The sequence below is a fragment of the Papio anubis genome, chromosome 17 (assembly GCF_008728515.1).
Source record: "Papio anubis isolate 15944 chromosome 17, Panubis1.0, whole genome shotgun sequence".
NCBI classification, from domain to species: domain Eukaryota; kingdom Metazoa; phylum Chordata; class Mammalia; order Primates; family Cercopithecidae; genus Papio; species Papio anubis.
This window is the reverse complement of record NC_044992.1, coordinates 1,792,796-1,812,712: the sequence shown is the minus strand read 5'-3', so window position 1 is coordinate 1,812,712 and position 19,917 is coordinate 1,792,796. Positions and strand designations below refer to the sequence as shown.

The window sequence follows — 19,917 nt, the reverse complement described above, 5'->3', positions numbered from 1 at the left end:
CGAAAGGCTGCGGCCTGTTCACCTTTCTAGCCACAAGCCAGAGCTAAGAACCCGGGGAAGTTAGAGTGTCTCTGGACCTTGCTTCTAGATTTTTCTCCTGTCCTGCCATCAGAACACACAGGTAGGCTCAGTTTGTCCCCAGCCTCCCTCGACCACTTGGCTTCAAGGCCGTCCTGCCTAATTGCCAGCAGTAGAGGTAGAATGGTACCAGAGCTTAGGAGCTGACTGTTCACATAGGGTAAAAAAAAAAAAAAATGGCAGCCAGTTCCACTTCCTTGATAGTCAGACCAGGCTGGACAGTCGTTTCTCAAGGCAGGAGAACTGAGATGGGAGTGGACTTGCGGGGCAGAGGCACAGTGCAGAGCTGGACCCCCCGCCCCTGTCACTCCACCTGCCACTGCTCCTGAGTCTCCCTGAGCCATGCTTATTCTGTCCCTGCTCACCCAGAAAGACAGATTTGAGAGCCACGGTATCAGGAAAGCATGCCTGGCAGCAGAAGAGCTGGACAGAGAGCGCATGGCCTGGGAAATGAGGAACGAGAGTGCTGATGCTCCTCCGCAAGAGGAGAAAGGGCAGAGAGGGGTTTACTGAACCTGAGTGGGGACCATTTCCTGTTCTTACAAAATGCCCAAGTCAGGTTTGTTGGAATGCATGTCACCCTGTAGGTGGCAGCCCTATGCAGAGTGTCAGTGACCTGCCTGCCATGGGAAGGTCGCCCGCAGTAGTGGCACCTTTGCCCTCATGAGGTGAGACCAGTAGGAAGACTTCAGCAGAGCGGGCCCCTGAGCTGCATTTCTCATGCCTGCCAGCGTCCTGTGGCCTGTGCCTTCACCAGCTGTGGTGGCAGTGGCAACAACAACTTACTCATAGGGAGAGGTCCCTGGCAGGTCACAGAGAAGCCACCCCCATCATTTGAAGGCATGCCCTTTCAGTTTTACTGTCACTGTCAGTGAAACCTGAGCAGCCTCCTCACTGACTGTTGGTGGCCAGGACCCAGCACTGTGGGCCCCATCTCAGTTGGCACGCACGTCCACTTCCCCTGCCCTGTGCCTGCATCTGGGTCTCTGCAAGTTGCTCTGTGGCAGAAGGCCATAAGAGGGTGTGACAGGGCTGGGACCTGCCCTCCTGGCCCGGCCAGGTTTGTGTGGGTGCCCTCTACCTCCCTGCTCAGGGAGCATGCTGTCTGGGCAGGTGCCAGCAGATCAGTTCGAGTCTTGGCCGTGGTCCTCAGAAGAGGAAGCAGTACAGTAGTGGCCATGTTTTGTAGTGACAGACACCCAGAGCCTGTCTCGAAGGGCCGCTACCACACGCGTAAGGCTGTCAAGAGAAGAAAATCGGACTTTCGCAAATGTGCATCTCTCGGGAACTTCCTGAGAACTGTGAAAGTCCACAGGGAAGGCAAGCGCTGGGCCACGTGCTTGGTGAGAGGTGCTAGAGGAGGCGGTGGGTCAGTGGGGCCAAGGACACTCTTCCGCTTTTATTCTTGTATCTACTTTTTGTTTGGTAGTTTAGCTTGCACTAGTAAGCATATGACTAGGCTGTCAGTTGCTTAGTACCATGATATGGTTGCTGAAGAAGAGGCTAAGCAAAAAAAGTGACCAAGTCAGTTTAAAGAAAAACATTGAGCCAATAGTAGTGTAGCTTGTACAGATTCGTGGCAAAGGAGCAGAAGTAGAACAGAAAAGACCAGTGTTTAGGAAACCGTGCTGGACAAGGGCAAGGTGGTGGGCCATTGTGATCAGCCTCGGTGTTGCTGTTTGCAGACACATGAGTTGGGTCTTAATTCATCACATTGCATGGTCTTCGGCTACTGCTGCAGGAGAATTTCGTATTATTAGCTGTCAGTATCACTTTTTCCTATAGCGTTTGAGTTTAAACTTCATTGTTCGTTGTTTGTTGTTGTTGTTTTTGTGTTTTGAGACAGGGTCTCGCTGTCACCCAGGGTAGAGTGCAGTTGTGCGATCTCAGCTCACTGCAGCCTCTGCCTCCAGGGCTCAAGGAGTCCTCCCATGTCAGCCTCCCAAATAGCTGAGACCAGAGGCGTGTGCCACCACACCCAGCTAATTTTTTTTTGTAGAGACAGAGTTTTAGCATGTTGCCCAGGCTATATTTTGTTTTGTTTTGTTTTGTTTTAGCTGCACAGTGGAGTAAATCAAAATAACAGATTCTGTTTGCATATTCATGTCTAGATTGAAAAGTACCCCCTCTGTAGGCTTTCTAGATAATATATATGAAACCACTGTCATATCTAAGGAACCTAATTCTCCCTTACTGAATTTTAGTCCCAGTCTTACTTTGAGAGACCTGTTATTTTGAATATCCTCAGGATCCTTTCTCAGCCCTAGGCAGGGTTTTACCATGCCATTCCTGGGGCCACTTGATCTCTGTTTTTATTGCAGTGCTGTGCTCAGCCCTTAGGCCTGTCCCTCGGGCCTGACTGGGGCTGGTTATTACTCTGGAGGGGAAGAGGCTCCTAGGGGCAGGATGCTGACACACCATAGTATCAGGGCCCTGGCTCACCCACCTGCTTGCCTGCTCACTGCCTGGCTCATTCACCACTCTGTGTCCCCGTAGGCTGTCCTGGAGGACCACAGTCAGATGAGGCAGATGGAGCTCGAAATCAGACCTTTGTTCCTCGTACCAGACACCAATGGCTTCATTGACCACCTGGCCAGTCTGGCGCGGCTGCTGGAGAGCAGGAAGTACATCCTGGTGGTGCCCCTGATCGGTGAGTCAGGCGGGAAGGGCAGAGCAGCCTTGCACGTGCACAGCAGCCCCCTCCACACACGCCCCACGGCCTGGGGGCCGGGCAGGCAGAGCCCTGCTGTGCGTGTGTAAGACAGGATTTGCAGGGGAGTAGGGAATGCGTGGGGCAAAGAAAATTGTTTAATAATCAAAGCAGTTCAAATTATCATGGCTGATCCATGGCTTAAACTGCTTGAGCAAATGGACTCCTGTGTCCCAGCAACCAGAGGCTGCATGAGCCCAGCCCTTGTTTTTATCCTTATAAAGCTTGCAGTAAAACAGCAAAGCTGGTTCCCGTTATTGGTAAACACTCAGCCCTGGCAGATAACGGCGGTGCTGCTGGGTGGTCTGGCAGGGAGGCTGGGAGGATTTTGAAGTGGTTAGATGCCTTTGGTCTGATTGTCTTGTAGCTTTTCATGATCATTCTGTTGGTTCGAGGTAGCATTCTTCTGGCCAGTGTCACCCTAAGGCTAGGCCAGCAGGAACCCTCCCGAGCAAGCCCTTGGCTCATGCCTGTGGATTCCTACCACTTGGGCCCTTCCACTGTCTGGGCCTTGGTGCTGGTGCAGGGTCAGCATCTCAGGACCCAGCTAGCTTGCTTTCCCACCCTCTAGCCAGAGAGGCCCAGCTGGGCTGTCTCCACGGGACCGTCTGGGTACCCTTAGTTCTTGGAGCTCTGTGGTGGGTCAGCGTCAGGGTGGGCTCTGGGCTCGGGGCTCTGGGCTCTGGGCTCGTATCTAGCTGATGGCCTCTGTGGAGGGACAGGGTCTAGGAGATTATTGGGAGGCCCAGGCGTTTACACGTCCCCTTCTCAGCAGCTACTTAGAGCAAGTTTGAGAGCCTTGTCTTCTGGAAAAGCCACCAGACTGGCAGTCTGCCTGCCAAGCCACCTTTGACATCCATGCCAAGATGTTCCATTGGGCCTTCCCTCCCAGTCCCAAGTGTCTTAGTGCCAGATGGGGGTGGAAACAAAGGGCAGGAAACATCCGCCCCTGCAGAGGCTACAGAACCCTGGGGGGTTGTGGGAAACACGTTAGCACCACCTGAGAATGTTGGCACTGAAGCAGCCCTCCTCCCTGCCTCCACCCTCCCCGTCTTCCTTCCCCTCCCCATGTGGCCTGGCCAGAACCTCTTAAATCCAGGCCCTTAGACCTAAGGGAAGGCTTTCTGCTCTTCAACAGTAGAGCGGTTTCTGTCACCAAGGCAGGGCAGCAGAACAATCACGTTGTCCCAGGCTTTCCCTTTTCCCTCACTGGGTCCTGGGGCGGGCGCCTTGCTGGGTCATATGTCTCTCTGCTTTCCTACCCAGGAGTTTTCCAGGGGAAAGAAAGTGTTTTGCTAGATGGTCAGGAAATGGTACAACTGAAAGAGGCTGCGGACATCTCAGGAGCCCCCTAAGAGCCGGAAGGTGCCTCAGACACCATTCCAGGCTACCAGGGTTTTTGGTCACCAGCACTGATTGCACCCCCTACTGTGGGCCAGTCTCCTTGTTCTTGAGAGATCCAGTGAATGGCAGAGCTGTAGCCCTGAGGAGCTTAGGGTTTAGTAAGGAAATCCGGATTTGGTGGGGAGGGAGCAAACGTATGAGAATACCCAGCAAATACATGCAGGACAAAGAGACGCTGCCTGAGGGTGCTGGGAACTGACGGTTGTGCAGCCACCATACAGGCCAGCCTCTCCGAACCTGCCTCAGCTGGGCAGGTCCCTGGACTCTCTCAGGGGCTATAAGAGGAGGGCTCCTGTTTACTGATGCTTTCCTTGGTGGACTCACGCCCTGTGCCCAGAGCAGCAAAGGGTTAAGCCGCCAACTTTCCCTTCTTGTTTCTGGTGCTCTTTAACCTGCTCTGTGCTCCATAGACCTGACCCCAGCATGGAGAAGCCCCGCCTGGTGCAGAAGCACAAACAAGCTTCCTCTTTGAAGCCTGTTTAGTTTGGAAGCAGGAAAGCAGATTTTGGGATAGAATACCCGTTTTTCCTGTTTGATGTTGTTTGCTGTACCGTACACCCATCTACCACTGCTTCCCAACCTCAGCCATGCATTGTGTGGACACTGCAGCCTCAGGGTGCTGAAAGCATGGGCACTGTGTGTGTGTGTGTGTGTGTGTGTGTGTGTGTGTGTGTGTGTTCCCACGTGGGCCCTTTCCAGAAAGTGTCTCCGAATACCCAGACAATGAGTGCCAGGCTCACCATGGAACAGCGTGCTCACGCCGGCTCCCTGAGCCATGAATCACTGTACTAAGGAGAGGCCTCAGACCCCAAACTCTCCCAGAGCCCCCAAGGAGTACATATTTCCCACTTGACCTCAGGCTTTTGGCTGGAATTTTGGAAAGAATCTTCACCAGAAAATGAAGCCATGTCCCAGACACATAGGCAGCAGACAGGCACATACACACACACACACACACACACACACAGACATGCACACACATGCATACACACACAGACACATACGGATATGCACACATACACACACACACACACACACGTGCAGTATCAGAGAAGGTAGATATGCCAAGGTTCTGGCTTTGAGGCATACTAGGGCCTTGCAAATGAGGCTGTGACTGCCCCTTCCTCCATGGTGGCCTCCCTGCACTCCGCCAGTGGGGTTGGGGGTAGAACTTTACCCCTCCTGCACTGCTGTGTGTGGGGGCCCAAGAAGTTGAGGAAGGACTCCTCCCTTTCCCTTGAGCCGCTGCATACCCTGGCCTCTCCTGAGGGACCCTTCCACGTCGGTCTTATAATCAAGGAGTGTAATAGAGGAACCAGATTTCTTCCTCTAAATACAGCAGCTCCAGAAGATTCCTTTAAGTTCCTCCCAAGAGGAGGGCAGGGCCCAGGAGAAGAGACAGAAAGGGGGAAGAGCCCTGTGGAAGTTTCAGACACTTGTTGCCCCCACAAGCTCCCCTCTGGCCCTCGTTTCATTGGAAGCCTCCTGCGGGGGAAGGATGGATTCTGGTCTGGGAAGGTGCTGGCTGGGACAGTGAATGGACCGAGGCCTAGGGTGAAAGCTGATGGCTGAGGCTGATGTCTTGGGGGGCTCTGTCTCATCAGTGATCAATGAGCTGGACGGCCTGGCCAAGGGACAGGAGACAGACCACCGGGCTGGGGGCTATGCCCGTGTGGTACAAGAAAAGGCCCGCAAGTCCATCGAGTTCCTTGAGCAGCGATTCGAGAGTCGGGACTCTTGCCTGCGAGCCCTGACCAGCCGTGGCAATGAACTTGAATCCATCGCCTTCCGCAGTGAGGACATCACTGGCCAGCTGGTGAGACCCCTCGGCCGGAAGGGAAAGCCCACAGCCAGCTTTCAGAACAAGGTCTCCAGGAAGGAAGGGCTGAAGGAGACCCATCAGCCCGGGCAGCTGAGGGCCAGCCACCATGGAGGCCCAGGTGGGGGAGCTCCTTCTCCCCTAAATCACTCTTAGCGCAGACCAGGCCAGACAGGGCCAGGGCATGCATGGGAGGGATCTCGGAGGTGGCCCTGCCCAGGGCCCCAGAGGCAGAGGATCCCTCCTCCTCCTCCGCATGGCGCCCCCTTCTGCCCAGTGATGCTTCTCACACGTGTCTTCCTCCAGGGTAACAACGATGATCTCATCCTGTCCTGCTGCCTCCACTACTGCAAAGACAAGGCTAAGGACTTCATGCCTGCCAGCAAAGGTACAGCTTTGCCCCTCTGCTTTGGGATCTCCCATCCCCCTGCCCTGCCTCGTCCTGCCCATCCTCAGCCCCTGAGAAGGGCTCCACTGACTCTGGCCTGGGAAGTCTAAGGAATCGGTGCTCAGGGCTGATGCACGCCTGAGGCCCAACCTCCCTGTCCTGGCTCCCCCAAGCCCCAGGGAATGCCAGGGGCACCCTGGGCCAACTAGAGATGAGCCTAGCCCAGGAAGCCCAGCCCTAGGCCGTGAGGTTCTTCACCCAGCGTGCATCCATTTCCTTTCTTGGGTGTCCTCAGTGAGTTCCCTCTGACAGCAAGAATGTCTTTATGATTCACTGTAGCTGGTTCTGGCCATGGTCTCCCGAGCCCAGCCCTCTGCAGCTCTGAGGGCAGCCCCCAGGGGTCCCTAGGGCACAGTTCCCTTTCTTGGCCATGCTCACCTTCCTACCTTCTCAGTTCACCACTGAATGTTTACCCTATTTCAGGCCTGGGGCAGAGGCACTTCCCCAGTCAATAGTGGGCTTTGCTTTCTGGTCTCTTTGGTCACGAGTTATAGCACTTTGAAGGCTGGCTAGAGTTAGAGGTAGGTGAGAGCTTGAGGACCGAGCCCTCAGCCTGGTTTTCAAGACCTTTTGGGATAAGCAGAATCTCATCTTTGGGCCAAAGGCCCACTCTGGAGTTCTCAGCCAAGCGCTTGACCACCTCACCCTCAACCCTGAGCTGGCTGGCCTCCATGCATCACCCCACAGGTCAGTGACACTCAGGTTTTCTGCTCCTGGCTCCCAGGATTCTGGCATTTTTTCATTTGGAAGGAATTCCTAGGACCTGCCAGCTCTGTGTCATCTGCAGAGCTGGCAGTTCTCACTTTCGTTTCTGTCTACCTATAAGTGGTCTCTTGTCGTTGCCTTTCCGTCTCTGCTGCTATCTCCTTTCTGTCGGTGTTTCTAGCCCTCGCATTCAGGCTGCTCTGGGAGCTGACTCTCCCTGCGTCTTCTCTCCACACTGACACAGCCCCTCACTCCTGCATGAGTCTCTTTACTAGGGGCTGGTTACGAGCCCACAGCTGCTGCTCAAGAGAGGTCCTGTCCTGCCACCGGGTTTGCATGCCATCTCCCTCAGGACCAGATAGGAGCATTAGAGTGATAAAAGGAGACCTGGCTGAGCCAACAGAGGAGCTTATGTTCTGTCCCCAGCAGCTGAGTGGTCTCTGAGCATCCTCTCACCCAGGGCCACCTTCCTCTCCCCTCTGCCCACCACAGCTCCTTGCCTGCCTTTACACTCTCCTTCCTCCTGTCCTCTTCTCTCACCAACACCAACCCCACAAACCTCTCCCTCCCGAATCCTCCAAACTCCTCCCCAGGCTGAAAGCCAGTTCTCAGACTCTCTGCCTGGAGCTGGCAAGCCTGAGCTTCCGAGAGGGGTACCTCCTGAGAGAGAGGTAGGCAGGATTGCTGAAGGCCTTGCTGGGAAGTGTGGTTCCAGGACTGCTGGGCCGCACCCCAGCCTCAGAACGTTTTCTCAGAACGGACGCATTTTGGCTTTGGCCCTACTAGTCCTCCCACCCCTGACTTCACCCCAAACAGCCAACAGGAACCCATTGCCATCCTGGGGACCGCCTCTATCAGAATTACATCAGCAATGGCTGGTGTAATCAAACCTCATTTGTCAGTGTGAATTCTTAGCAGATTAACTTGTCAGATTCACAGAGAAACCGTCACTAAATGTTTATGTGTAAACGATGTTGAATTTTAAAATCATGTGGATTATGGCGGATGGAGCCTGACAAGATGACAGTCTCTGGTTTCTAACAAAGTGAAGTCACCAGTGTCAAAACAGAGGATGTTTATTGTGAAAAATGTCTCCGAGTATCCACAGAAACCCCTGCAGACCCCTGCCAGCAATGTCGGGCCTTGGTTGGCTGACCTAAGGCCTGGGACGCTCCTGGTCTGAGGCCCAGGGCAGGAATGGTGGGGCTGGGACAGACGCAGCCAGCCAGCTGGGAGCCCCACGCAGCCCTGCATACCACCACCCCAGCCACACTTATCTGCAGAGGGGCCTGGCCCCGGCAGCTGAGTGGTCTCTGAGTATCCCCTCACCCAGGGCCACCTTCCTCTCCCCTCTGCCCACCACAGCCCCTTGCCTGCCTTCACGCTCTCCTTCCTCCTGTTCTCTTCTCTCACCACCACCAGTCGCACAAACCTCTCCCTCTCGAATCCTCCAAACTCCTCCCCAGGCTGAAAGCCAGATCTCAGCCTCCCTGCCTGGAGCTGGCAAGCCTGAGACTGCTCAGGTCAGACATGGATATTTGCAGCCCCCCACCCCCGCCAGCCCACGCAGTCAGTGAGCACAGCAGGACGCTTCCTGTGCCTTGCTGTCTGCCGGACCTCCGTCAGGAAATGCCCAGCCTGGGACTGAGGAGTAGACCTGCCACCCAAGCAGGCATGCCAGGGTAGGCATGTCACTTGTGTGAGTGCTCGTCCCTGGCTTAAATTCTCTCCAATGTGTTAAAGATTAGGGAGTTAGGGAAAAAGAAGTAGTGGAGAGACTGTGCTAAAAAAAAAAAAAAAAAAAAAAAAGTCATCTAAAAAGAATGAAAGATATCTGTGTCACTATAGAAAGATCTTTTAAGTATATACTCTGAAAGTGTGGCTAATACAATCATGATGATGTAGGAAAAAAAGCTTATACGTCCAAGTGTCTGTACTTGTAAATGTGCCTAAAGAAACCTGGAAGGATACACAGATCTGCCCTGGGTTGTGTACAAGACGGAGAGCTGGGATCATCATCCTACCTCTGCTCTTCCTTTTTACTCTTCTGTTCTCTTAGAGACTTTTGCCTGTATATATGGATTACTGTTACTTAGCAGGGGTGATCAGCTGGCCAAAGCCTTGGTGTGCCCTTGGCACAATTCTGCAAAGACCCTTACCCTCTCCTCTCCTCAGGGCTCCCTTGAGCTAACCCCTCTCCCCACATCTGGAAAACCCTGGATACATTTTCTGTTCCATCTTTACTGGATGCTTAAAGCATCAACCTGCTGGCTTTCAGAGGGAGAGGACTTGTTAAAAAACAAAACAAAAGTGGGGTTTGGGGAGAGCAGTGTTGTGATCTGGGGGCCAGCCATGTGGTAAGGAGGAGTAGAGGGCAAGGGCCTGCTTCTGTTCCCTCAGTTTAGGGTCCTGGGAAACAGGTCTTTGGAGGCTGGCAGGGGTGGGCCGCTCTCAGGAACTAGGCAGAAGAGAGTCCTGTATGGGAGGCAGGAGTCAAAGCAAAAGGCCAGTGCAGCCCTCTCTAAGCCAGTAGGGGAGGGGCCCCCGGGGCTGAGAGCCCGGATAGAGGAAAGGACTTGTAGAAGGGCCAAAAAATAGCTAGCATGGCACCCCCTCCCCAGGACCACATTCTCCCCAGGGTGAGAAGAGCAGCCAGTCCTCTGCCTCCTGTCCTCAGTGACAGCCGTCTGCTCTCTCGTGCCCACAGAGGAGCCAATCCGGCTACTGCGGGAGGTGGTGCTGTTGACGGATGACCGGAACCTGCGTGTGAAGGCGCTCACAAGGAATGTTCCTGTACGGGACATCCCAGCCTTCCTCACGTGGGCCCAGGTGGGCTGAGGGAGCCACACTGGGGCCCACCCCTGTGGAACCGTTCCTGAAAGGCTACCAGGCGCCCAGTGTAGCACAGAAGATGCCCACGTGCCTGAGCCACCAATCCACCCAGACAATAAACCATCCTCTTCCAACCCACGCCGTGGCCATGCTGTGGGGGAGCTGCTCCTCACAGAGCCCCTGCCAAGGATCAGGCGGAAGCTGCTGGGACCCTCCTGGGCTGCCAGGATTTAGCAGGGAGGTGGCTGGCTACAGCGACAGCAGCTGGGCAAGCCAGATAGGCCGCCCATGCTCTCAGCCTTTCTCCCTCCCCCGTCTCATTCCAAGGCTGGGGGAGGGCCTTCTCGCCTGGGGATGCAGCCACTTTCTCCAGTGGAGACAGGGCAGGGGTTCAGTTTCCATCAGATGCAGTGAAATCACAGGTCCCTTTCATCCTCAGAACCTCTGTCCTGAAATGTGTTCAAGAGGCTTTGGTTATGTCAGGAAGAAGTGCCCAGGGCATGTGTCCCCATCTCCCTGAGGCCTGGACTCGCCCATGGACCCAAGTTGGCTTCTAGACACCATGTCCCTAACAGCAGCCCTGGACCCCCACCTCTTCTACCATCCACCCCAGACACACCACACACCCTTCCTGCTGCTCTTCTTCCTGCCTTTATCAGCCTAGGTCCCTCACACTTTGCCATTTGTTTCCCCTTGGACAGTCATGGGTCGAGAGGAAAGGGGCATCTGGTCTCAGGCCCATGCTCTCAGGTGGCCTCCACCTGCTCCCTCTCTCCTCACTGGCCTTTCTTTCAGTCTAGCTTCCTCTTCAGGAAATGTCCTCAGACTCTCCTCAGCTCCCCCTTCACCCCTCTCTGCCTGCCTACCCTCCCTCCAGAATAGCCCCTCATCCTCCTTTCCCTTCTAGTTGATCCTTTTCACCTCCCTGATCCACTTCATTTCTTCACTGCGGTTCCTCGTCATAGGGGTTCTCACTCTGAATCTTCCCTCTCTACTACCCATGGCAGGAACTTAGTACATACAGCTCTCCCACCCAGGGCCTTCCACCCTCGGCTCCTGTGCTGCGAGAAACTTCCAGGCGTGGACAGCCCAGCCTGAGGCATTCCAGTGCCTGGGGCAACATCGCCTAACCTGGTTTCTAGCTTTGCCCTCACTTCCGAGAACGGACACAGGGGCCCTTTCCTTGCCCCTTTAGCTGGTACCTCAGTGGGGAGGCTTCCTTACCAGGAATGAGTTCCTCCAACCCAGAGCCAGAGATGAGGACGACTTAGGGGAAGACAGGGTTTTAGGTGGAGCCAGGGGCAAATCTTAATGGGACCAGTGGGGGATACCCCAGAGCCCGTGGCCTGACTGCACAGCTCTGCCCTCCCTGAGGCCTAGGACTATGCCAGAAGCAATGGGGTACCGTGCAGGGGGGCCAAGGCCAATAGTTTGGGGTTAGGAGTCCCCTAGCGTCTCAGAAGACCGGGCTCTTTGGAGTACAGGGTCCCCGGCCTCTCCTTTAAGATTCTCTTCCCAGCTGGAAGGCCGATGGACTGGGTGGTTGGGAGGGAGACCCATCTCTCCTTTCTGTCCCGTTTGCAGCACTGGTTTTGTTTCCTTAATAAATTTTTAGTTATGAAACATACCTGACCTCTTGCTGATCTGTTTCTGGGACTGGGGAGGGAGGCAGGTCCAAGCCTCTGCACCTGCATTGAGGGCGGCCCTTTCTGGCCCCTCCACCCAGCGGGCGCAGCCCATCCAGGTCCTTGTGCAGAGGCAGAAGAGAGCAGCGGGGTCGGGGTCCTTGGTTACTGCTTTATTGCTGTTGGGTTCGAGTATAGAAAATGGAAGCGGCTCTGGAAAGAGCCTGTGTACAAGGTAGGAAATATACAAACGAAGAGGAGGGAGCTAAAGAGACCGCGTTCCAGCCCAGCCCAACCTGGGCTCGGGATGGCGGGGCCGCCGGGGCGCATGCAATAAATATGGTCCGGGGCCCCAGGGAAGGGAAGGGAAGGGAAGGGGGCACCGCGGGAGTGGGAGACCTGGCAGGCCAGGGCTCTTCACCCTCTTGACTCCAGAACTCCCCGCCCTTGGTGGTTGAGGAAGGAAGGGTTGGCCCTGGGGCTAGTGCCACTTGTGCAAAATGAGGAACTTCACATTATCAGTCCCGGGGTGGGTGGGAGTGGGGGTGCGGGGGGCCCTCCGGCCGGCTCAGTCCCCTCCCCACTCCCCAACTCTGCCCGATGCTCCGACCCCAGCGGGGAGATTCACAGTGAGAATGGGTGTGGTCGCAAGGGCCGGAGGTAGGGCTAGGAGCGCCCCGACAGTGACACCCCTCCCCGCCTAAGAGCAGCGCGGAGCCGGGGGAGGGGGCCGACGAACCACAGGAAGAGGCGGGGAGGGGCCTGGGGTCTCCTTTGGTCAAAGCTGATATCAAAAATATAAATTTCCCTTACCCCGTCCCACCCCCGTCCCGGGGTTTTCCCCGGACCCCCGAGCTAAGGCACGAAGCAGTGAGGCCAGGTGAGGCCGCCGAGAGGTGGAGCCGCCACCGCGGCGACGCTGCAGTTGTCCCGGGCACGGCTGGCCTGCGCCGCCCCCAGCGCTCCCTGGGGTGCGGGCCAGGGCCGCGCAGCAGCGACAGAGCGGGCTGGCGAGGGGCGCTCTAGGTGGGAGAGAAACGGTCGATGGTCCGGCCGTCGGGCCCGGCCGCCAGGTGAGCGCCCTGGCTCAGCACCTCGGCGGCCTTGTCGGGGCTGAGGCCCAGCTCGGCCGTGAACTTGGCCAGCGGGTAGAGGCTCTCCAGCGCCACCTTGGGGTCGTGCAGGAAGTGCGTGGTCTGCGCCAGCAGCTCGGCCGCGGCCGCCTTGTCCTGCTGCTTTAGGCTCAGCTGCTCGGCCGTGAGGCGGGCCACAGCAAAGACGCCCTCGGGGAAGTCGAGCTTGCCCTTGCCGTCGGGGCCGGGGACGCCGGGGAGCCCCCCCAAGCCCGCCAGCGCCCCGGCCGCGCCGGCCGCGCCCCCCACGGCGTGCATCTTCATGTGGCTGATGAGGTTGCGTTGCTGTGCGAACTTGCCGCCGCACACCTGACACTCGTAGGGCTTCTCGCCCGAGTGGATGCGCATGTGCTCGGTGAGGCGGTACTGGCGCGTGAACCGCATGCCGCACGCGTCGCACGCGAAGGGCTTGAGGCCCAGGTGACTGCGCATGTGGCGCGTCATGGTCCCACGCTGCGTGAACTTCTTCCCGCAGATGGTGCACGGGTAGGGCCGGGTCAGCCAGTGCGTCTTCTCGTGCTGCCGCAGCGTGGCCGGGTCCTTGTAGCTCTTGTCGCACGACGCGCAGCGGTAGGGCCGCAGCAGCTCTCCCAGGCCACCCGGTGTCCCGGCCACCTTGTCCCCGCCGCCTCCAAAAGGGGGCCCTAGGCCGGCAGCCCCAGCGGCCACTTCGGCCGCCTCGGCCCTCCCGTACAGCGCTTCCTCCTCCTCCACGTGAGCCTCCACGTGCGCGTTCAGCTGCTCAGAGCTGGGGAAGCCCTTGCCGCACGGGATGCACACGTACAGGTTGTCACCGAAGCTCTCGGGTTCGCCATAGGCCAGGTGCGGGCATGGGTAGCCCTCGAGGTGGCCGCCGGGCGGGCTGGGGTCCTCGCTGCTGCCGGTCTCCTCGCTGCTGCTCTTGTAGTCGTCGCCGTCGCCGCCCGCGCCGGGCCCGTCCAGGCTGCCAGGGTAGCGCGGCGGCGGCGCCAGGCCGAGCGGGGGCCCCCCGGGCGAGATGGCCGCGTCCCCACCACGCTCTTCGCAGCGCTCGCTGGGGGAGCCGCGCTCCCGGCCCAGCTCGTCGCCATAGCTACCCAGGCCCGGCTCGTGCTTCATCCAGCGATAGAGGAGACTAGGCCCGTCGGGGCGGCCGGGGGGCTCGGGTCCCGGGCTGCCGCTGCCGCCGCGAAACGGGTCGGAAGGCGGTGCGGCCTCCTCCAGCTTCTGGAAGGGCAGCGGCGGCAGGGACGGCAGGGCGAGCGGCGGCTCCTTGTAGGCGGCGGGGCCGGCGCTGGGAGGGCTGTCCGGGCGCGGGGGCAGCTCGCGCTCAGCCAGCGGCCGCTCTGGCGCCGCGGAGCCCGGGGGGCTCTTCTTGGACAGGTCCAGGCCACAGAGCGGGGAGCAGCGGCGCTCGGAGGCACAGAGTGCGGCGGCCGGGCCGGGTCCCGAGGCGTACAGCTCGGCGCAGTGCGTGTTGACCCCGGCCTCGGGGCCTGAGGGCGGCTCCGCGGCAGACGGCGGCGGAGGCCCGGCCGGGGACGGGTAGCAGGCCTGGATGACCGGCGTGGCGGCCCGCAGGCCCCGTCCCGGCCGACCGTAGGGCGCGTAGCCGCCGCCGCCGCCGCCGCCGCCCCGCAGGTGGCAGTACTTGCCGTGGCGCTTGAGGCGCTTCTTGCACAGCGCCACGAGGTCGGGGATCTGCAGGTAGCTGGCGGCGGCCAGCACGGCGCCCAGGCTCGGCTCAGCCCCCGGGGCCACGGCCGCGGCCGCAGCCGCCTCTGCGCCGTCAGCCAGGCGGCCGGTGTAGATGAAGTCCAGCACCAGGCGGAACACGGCCGGGCTCACCATGTCATGGTCCAGGTTGAGCAGGTTGTCATGCACCACCAGGGACTTGAGGTAGGCGCTGCTGGCCGCCAGCACGTTCTTGTGCGCGCGGAAGAGGGCGTTCTGCACCACGATGATCACGTCGCACAAGAAGCCCTTGGTGCGCTGGTTGTTGAGCTGCAGCAGCAGCTGCCTGGAGTGGCCGGGCGCCTCCATCGTGTCCAGCATCGTCTGCCCAGCACACTCTCCTGCGGGGACACACACCGGCCGGGTGAGAGCCGTGCGGCGCCCTGGCCGCCTGCCCCCTGCCCGGCACTTCTCCCCCTCCAGTTCCCCTTCCTCAGCTGAGCGGGGGCATCAGCCCTGCGGCCTGGGCACCGGCGAAGGACCGGCCGCCCTCTGGAGTGGGAGCCCAGGCCGGCCCGCCCGGACCAGGAGGAGGAGCGGGAGGTGAGCGACCGCCGGTGGAGGGGAGGCCAGGCCGGCCTGCATGCCCCAGGGCACCTGGCTGGGTGCTGGGGCTTCCGAGGAGAAGACTGTTCAGGCGAAGTGACCCTTTGGGAGACAGTTACCCGATTTAAGTAAAATGTCCGCTTCAGGAAAAGTCATTCAGGGCGGAAAAGTTTGCCCAAGTAGGGAGAAAGGGAGCCGAGGAACCAGCGCCTCCCGCCTCGGGAGAAGTTGCCCCAGTTGGGGGAAGTGATTCGGAGGAGGGGAGCGCGGTGCCCGCCCTGGCGCCGCCCTGGCCGGGGGCTGTCAACCCTTGGTCGGGGCCCGGGCGGCGGCCGCGCGGGGAGCGGAGGCAGCGGCTGCCGTGGCGGGCAGAGCGCGAAGGCCGGGCCCGGCGCGGGGAGGGCGTTATATCGGGGCAGGAGGCTGAGGCAGGAAGCAGGTGGGGGGGGGGGGGGGGCCACGCAGCCCCCGGGGGGGGGGGGGGGCAGCGCCCCGGGCGGGCACGGCGCACAGCCGGCTGCGGCCCTGACCCGGGCCTGCGCCCCACCCGCGTCCCGGCCTCGGCCTGGGCCCTACACGCGCGGGCCCGGCGCCTCCCTCCGCGGCTCCCCCGGCCCCTTCTCCCCCGGAACTCCGCCGCCCCAAACTTGGGGAAAAGTTTTCCAACTGCAGACAGGGCGGGAGGAGTGCGCCGGCCCCAGGCCCTCGGCTCGCAGCTCTTCCTCGCGGCCCCCAAATCCGGCGGCAGAGCCCGGAGCCGAGCCCTGAGCTCCCCTGCCCGCTGCTCGCCCGCCCGACCCCGTTCCCCTCCTGGCCCGCGGGGCCCCGCGGCCCGTTACCTGCGGCCCCGGAGGGCCGGGCTCCCCTCCCCGCGGCGGTGGCAGCTCTTAGCCGATGCCCCACCCGCCGCTGCCAGGCCCCGAGCTGTGCCAGGGCAGCGCCCCTGCCAGCCCCGCCCGCCAGCTCCCCTTCCCTTCCCTTCCCCTCGCCTCTCCAGCCCATGTGCGGGCACAGCCGGCCCCGGGCCGCTGACCCCGCCGTGAACCCGGCGCGGAGCCGCGGCCCGGCGGTCCTGAGTCCGACAGGGACGACACCCAGAGCCCTGAACGCCAGCCGCCAGCCGCGATGGGGCACCCGCGCCAGAGGATGCGCCCGAGGCGGCCGACGCACGAGGACTGGGCTGTCCCGGGCCCCCCGTCCCTCCCGGTCCCCGGCTCGAGGACCCACCTGGGGGGCATGTCGAAAGCCCCGGGCCCGGCTGCCGGCGGATCCAGGGGGGACGTGGCTGCGCTGCCCTCCGCCCGCCGGGCCCCCGGTCGGTCTGTCCTGCTGGTCCGTCCTCCCCGCGTCCTGGTCGCGTCTCAGCCCCGCCGCGCTTTCCGCACACTCTTATCTGGAGCGGCCCGGGCCGGCGGGCGCTGCTGCGGCTATAGCGCCACCTCGCGGGCGCGCGGGGCTCTGCGGGGCAGGCCGCTGCCTTCCTCCCGCGCACCTGAGCTGGAGGCGCACAGATGCTGAGCCGGCGGGGAGGGGCCCGGGCCCACCCCATCCGCAGGTTCGCCCTCCCACCTGTGCCCACCAGGGACCCCGACCCCGCACAAGCGAGCCCCGGAAACCCTGGGGCTTTGAGCTGAGCGCTCCCGTGTACGTATTTCTAGGCTCACAGCCCCAATTCGGAAAAGTCCTGCCCGCAAACACCGGACTCGGGTGGTGGGGGAGAGGTTATCCTGGGCAGGAGTAGCCAAGCTCTCCTGGAACTCTCCGTAGACATTACTGTACACGGCACTGTCCACTTGGACGCACTCCCCAACACACCCACCCTCACTCAGGCGCACGGATTGGGTGTGCGCGGCATAAACCGGTTTGTCCCCAGCCCTCTCCAGGCACTGGTACTAGCAGGCGCGCACGTTTCCAGACGCACACCCGCCCCTTCCCGCGACCCTGGCGCTCTGGGATACTCCAGGAGCAGCCACCTGGTGCCCTCCGGAACCTGGGCAGAGGTGTTACCCACACAGCCCGCCCTCAACTTTCGGGTCTCCTAAAGGAACCCACGACGAGTCATCAGGGCGACTGGAAATGGCTGGACAGCGCCTCCGGGGGTCCGCAGAAGTAACCCCGGGGCCCTAGAATCCCCATGTACGCCGTTTTGAAGAATCCCACGTGAACTTTTTCTCCAACCCACCCGCCCGAAAGAAACAACAGGGGCGCCTGCGGCTGGGACCCTGCAAGGCCCCGCACCCCACGTGAAGGTCAGGTTTGTGTGGGTGACGTCTCTTCTGGGAGGAAGGGGACCCCGAATGGCGCGCCGCTGCCCGCACTACTATTCCGGAAGTGGCCCCGTGCGGCCCCGCCGCGCACCAAGCCTCCTGCGAGCGCCGGATCTCCGCGGCCCACGCTCCGCCTCCGCCCCGCACCTCCTGACCCCCCGCCCACACGCGGCGTGGAGGGGGGGGGGTCCCCGAGAACTCCGCCGCTTCTGATTGGCTGCGCCTCCCTCCGCCGCGGAGCGCGAGGGGCTGGGGCGCAGCGTTACCATGGCAACCGATGAGGTGCTCCCGAATCCCGTCCCTCTGAGGCCTTGGAGAGCTTAGCAACCGTGCTCGCCGCCCCCCGCGCTGTCCTCTGGCCCTCATGGCCCCGCCAGAGGTACCGGCTGAGTCACCCGGCGAGGGGCAGCGGGCGCGGCTACCAGCGGCCCCCGAGCGACACCAAGGTCTCGGGCGCCCCCCGGAGGCTCCCTTTGCAGCGCAGGCGACTTCACCGCTTCGGTGCCTGGCGGAGGCTTCGGTCCAAACGAGTCCGCCCCATGTTCTGGATCCATCTTACCCACGCCCTCTCCCATGTCTTCTCATAGCATCCTCACTTTAGAAGCAGTGAGGTCCCAAAGAGGAAAACGGAGGCCTCCGGAGCTGCCGGTCTCTAGGGAAGTCGGACCCCGACATCTTGGCCGAGGGACGTGCGGCGGCCTGAGGTGGAAGTTACGGAAGTTACGGACTGCTGGGGGGAGGTGGAGAGGCTCCTCAGAAGTGCTCCTAGAGCTGGGCTTTGACGGATGAATAGGAGTTCTCCCACCGCGCAGGAAGGCATTTGTGAATAATAGAACCAGTGGGACAAAGGCTAGCGGCAAGAAAACGGGAGCTCTAGGAGGCTAAATCCAGACTATGCAGGGCCTCTCTGACCCCATCTCTTTTATCTTTTCTCCTTTTGATAGAGTCAGATCCCTCCCACTTCCAAAGAGCCCCTCCGTCCCTTATATCTTTGTGCAGTGGAGTCTGTGCATTGCTAACCTGCCACAGGGGTCCGCCGTACCCACAGTCTTTATTCTTCAGCTCCCCAAGTTATCTTACTATCCCTACCCCCCATTCTCAAGCCCTAATTGCATCTGTAAAGGAGGGTCTCACAGTCCTGCCCCAGCCCAGGCAGTGAGAGTACCTCCTTGCCCTCCGTGGACTTAATTCTTCGACCCTTCTCTCCCTGCCCCGCTCTTCCGGCCATGCCATGCACAGCCCTCCCCATCCTGGTCCAGCTCCTCATCTGAACACTCTCCTCCCATTTAGACCCTTCCTCCATCTCGATGGAGCCAGGCTGGGCCAGGACCATGCATTTCCCTGCTCCCAACCAGGGGAACTGCCCCACAAGTCATGGGCTCTCCTGCCAATTCTGGCATCCAGGAACACTAACTCCTCCAGGAAACGGTCCTCCTCATCCCCTGGGGGCCCCTCTTGGCCAAACTGCTGGTCTCCTTCACTTTCTGTCACCCTAACATGAGCTCTGGGAGCGTCCGTCGTGCCACAGATGGTCCGAATGTGGGTCCTAGCTGCCAGGCTCTGGAGCGTGGCACTGACAGCCTTTCCTCTCTCCCTTGCTGAGGCTGCCCATTCCTCTCACTCCTACCTCGGGCGCGTTCCCCCAGCTCCCTCATAGAGGATCCCTTTGCTCATCATTTCTGGGGAGGTTGGCCCACCTTCCCCAACTTCTCTGCCTTCCCTAGGGTCTCCACTTCCTGGGTGGTACCTAAACCCCCGCTGGGCCTTCCCTCCCAGGCCCAGGCTCCTCCGCTAAAGACTCCTGGGCTACCTCGGGCTCCCCTGCTCTTCTTCTCCTGGCCCCCGATGCCACAGCCCTAGCTGCGCCCCAGGCCCCCAAGGGAATCCAGCTTCCTCTCCTGCCCACCCCGCAGGACAAGAGGGTGGCGACACCGCAGTGGCCTTGCGGGGTGTGACGGCAGAGCCCTCAGGTCCAGGAACTGAGGAGGGGGAAGGGGCTGCCAGGTGAAGACCCCCAGGAGCCGCGGGGCTCCGGAAGGAGAGCGTGAATAAGCACGAAGGGCCCGCCGCGCCCCCCAGCGCCGCCTCCCCGGCCCCCTGGCCCGCGGTTCCGGAAAATTAACCCCTTGTCAGCGGGGCAGGGGCGCGGCTCCCCCCACCCCGCCGCTGCTTCCGCGCCCCTTCCTCCCCTCTCGGTCGCCTCGGTCCCCACCCCCCGCCTCGCCACTATAAATAGCCCCTTTTCCCATTTCCTAAATTCCCCGCTGACGTCGGCAGCGCGTCAGTGTGTAGGAGCCGCGGCCGCATGAATGAGCCGCCGCACGAGTACTACGCGCGCCTATAAAAGCCGCCGCGCCGGCCAGGCTGCGGGAGGCGACCGGGCAGTGGCGACGCGGCCCGCCAGGTAAGCGGGACGGACCGGCCGCGGAGGGACAGATGTGCGGACATGGACGGGAAGGCGAGGAAGGGACGGGCAGGCGGCGGGTGGGGCGGCTCCTCCGGGGTGGGGACGGGGGCGGGCGGGGGGCACCGGGGTCCCCTCGCGGCTGTGGAGCCGGGGCCAGAGACGACACGAGCCCGCGCAGCACCTGCCGGCGCCCGATGGAGACGCAGCTACTTCGGAGGAGCATCCAGTGG

At 60.8% G+C, this 19,917-nt stretch overlaps 2 protein-coding genes across 11 annotated transcripts in view; one reads left to right on the top strand and one right to left on the bottom strand.

Moving 5' to 3' along the window:
* SMG6 (SMG6 nonsense mediated mRNA decay factor) overlaps positions 1 to 11,623 on the top strand; it is a 242,658-nt gene extending 231,035 nt beyond the window's left edge. For 8 of the 9 annotated variants that reach the window (XM_017950238.3, XM_017950240.3, XM_017950241.3 and 5 more), the window contains 4 exons: positions 2,575 to 2,728; positions 5,797 to 6,008; positions 6,318 to 6,399; positions 9,872 to 11,621. In XM_017950238.3, coding sequence (XP_017805727.1) covers positions 2,575 to 2,728; positions 5,797 to 6,008; positions 6,318 to 6,399; positions 9,872 to 10,002 — 579 coding nt within the window. In that variant the 3' untranslated portion in view covers positions 10,003 to 11,621. Of the gene's footprint in view, positions 1 to 2,574; positions 2,729 to 5,796; positions 6,009 to 6,317; positions 6,400 to 9,871 lie in introns of all 9 variants that reach the window. The other variant, XM_009189336.4, reaches the window with a different exon arrangement.
* Positions 8,225 to 17,352, bottom strand: HIC1 (HIC ZBTB transcriptional repressor 1). Of its 2 annotated transcripts, none has more exons than XM_021928531.2 (2): positions 16,241 to 17,352; positions 8,225 to 14,808 (listed from the first exon to the last, which is right to left on the bottom strand). In XM_021928531.2, exons 1-2 carry the CDS (start codon positions 16,560 to 16,562, stop codon positions 12,644 to 12,646), a joined length of 2,487 nt encoding a protein of 828 aa, XP_021784223.2. In that variant the 5' UTR covers positions 16,563 to 17,352; the 3' UTR covers positions 8,225 to 12,643. The 2 variants fall into 2 exon arrangements, with proteins under 2 accessions (XP_021784223.2, XP_031513123.1); XM_031657263.1 differs by lacking the exon at positions 16,241 to 17,352 and adding an exon at positions 15,133 to 15,927 and having other exon boundaries at positions 11,780 to 14,808.
* Between the last annotated feature and the right edge of the window lie 2,565 nt (positions 17,353 to 19,917).

Coding starts and splice junctions, on each gene's coding strand:
- HIC1 (XM_021928531.2), bottom strand. CDS start 16,562: ATGGGGTGGGCCCGGGCCCCTCCCCGCCGGCTCAGCATCTGTGCGCCT. Junction 14,809..16,240: donor GCTTTCGACATGCCCCCCAG/GTGGGTCCTCGA, acceptor GTGTCCCCGCAG/GAGAGTGTGCTGGGCAGACG.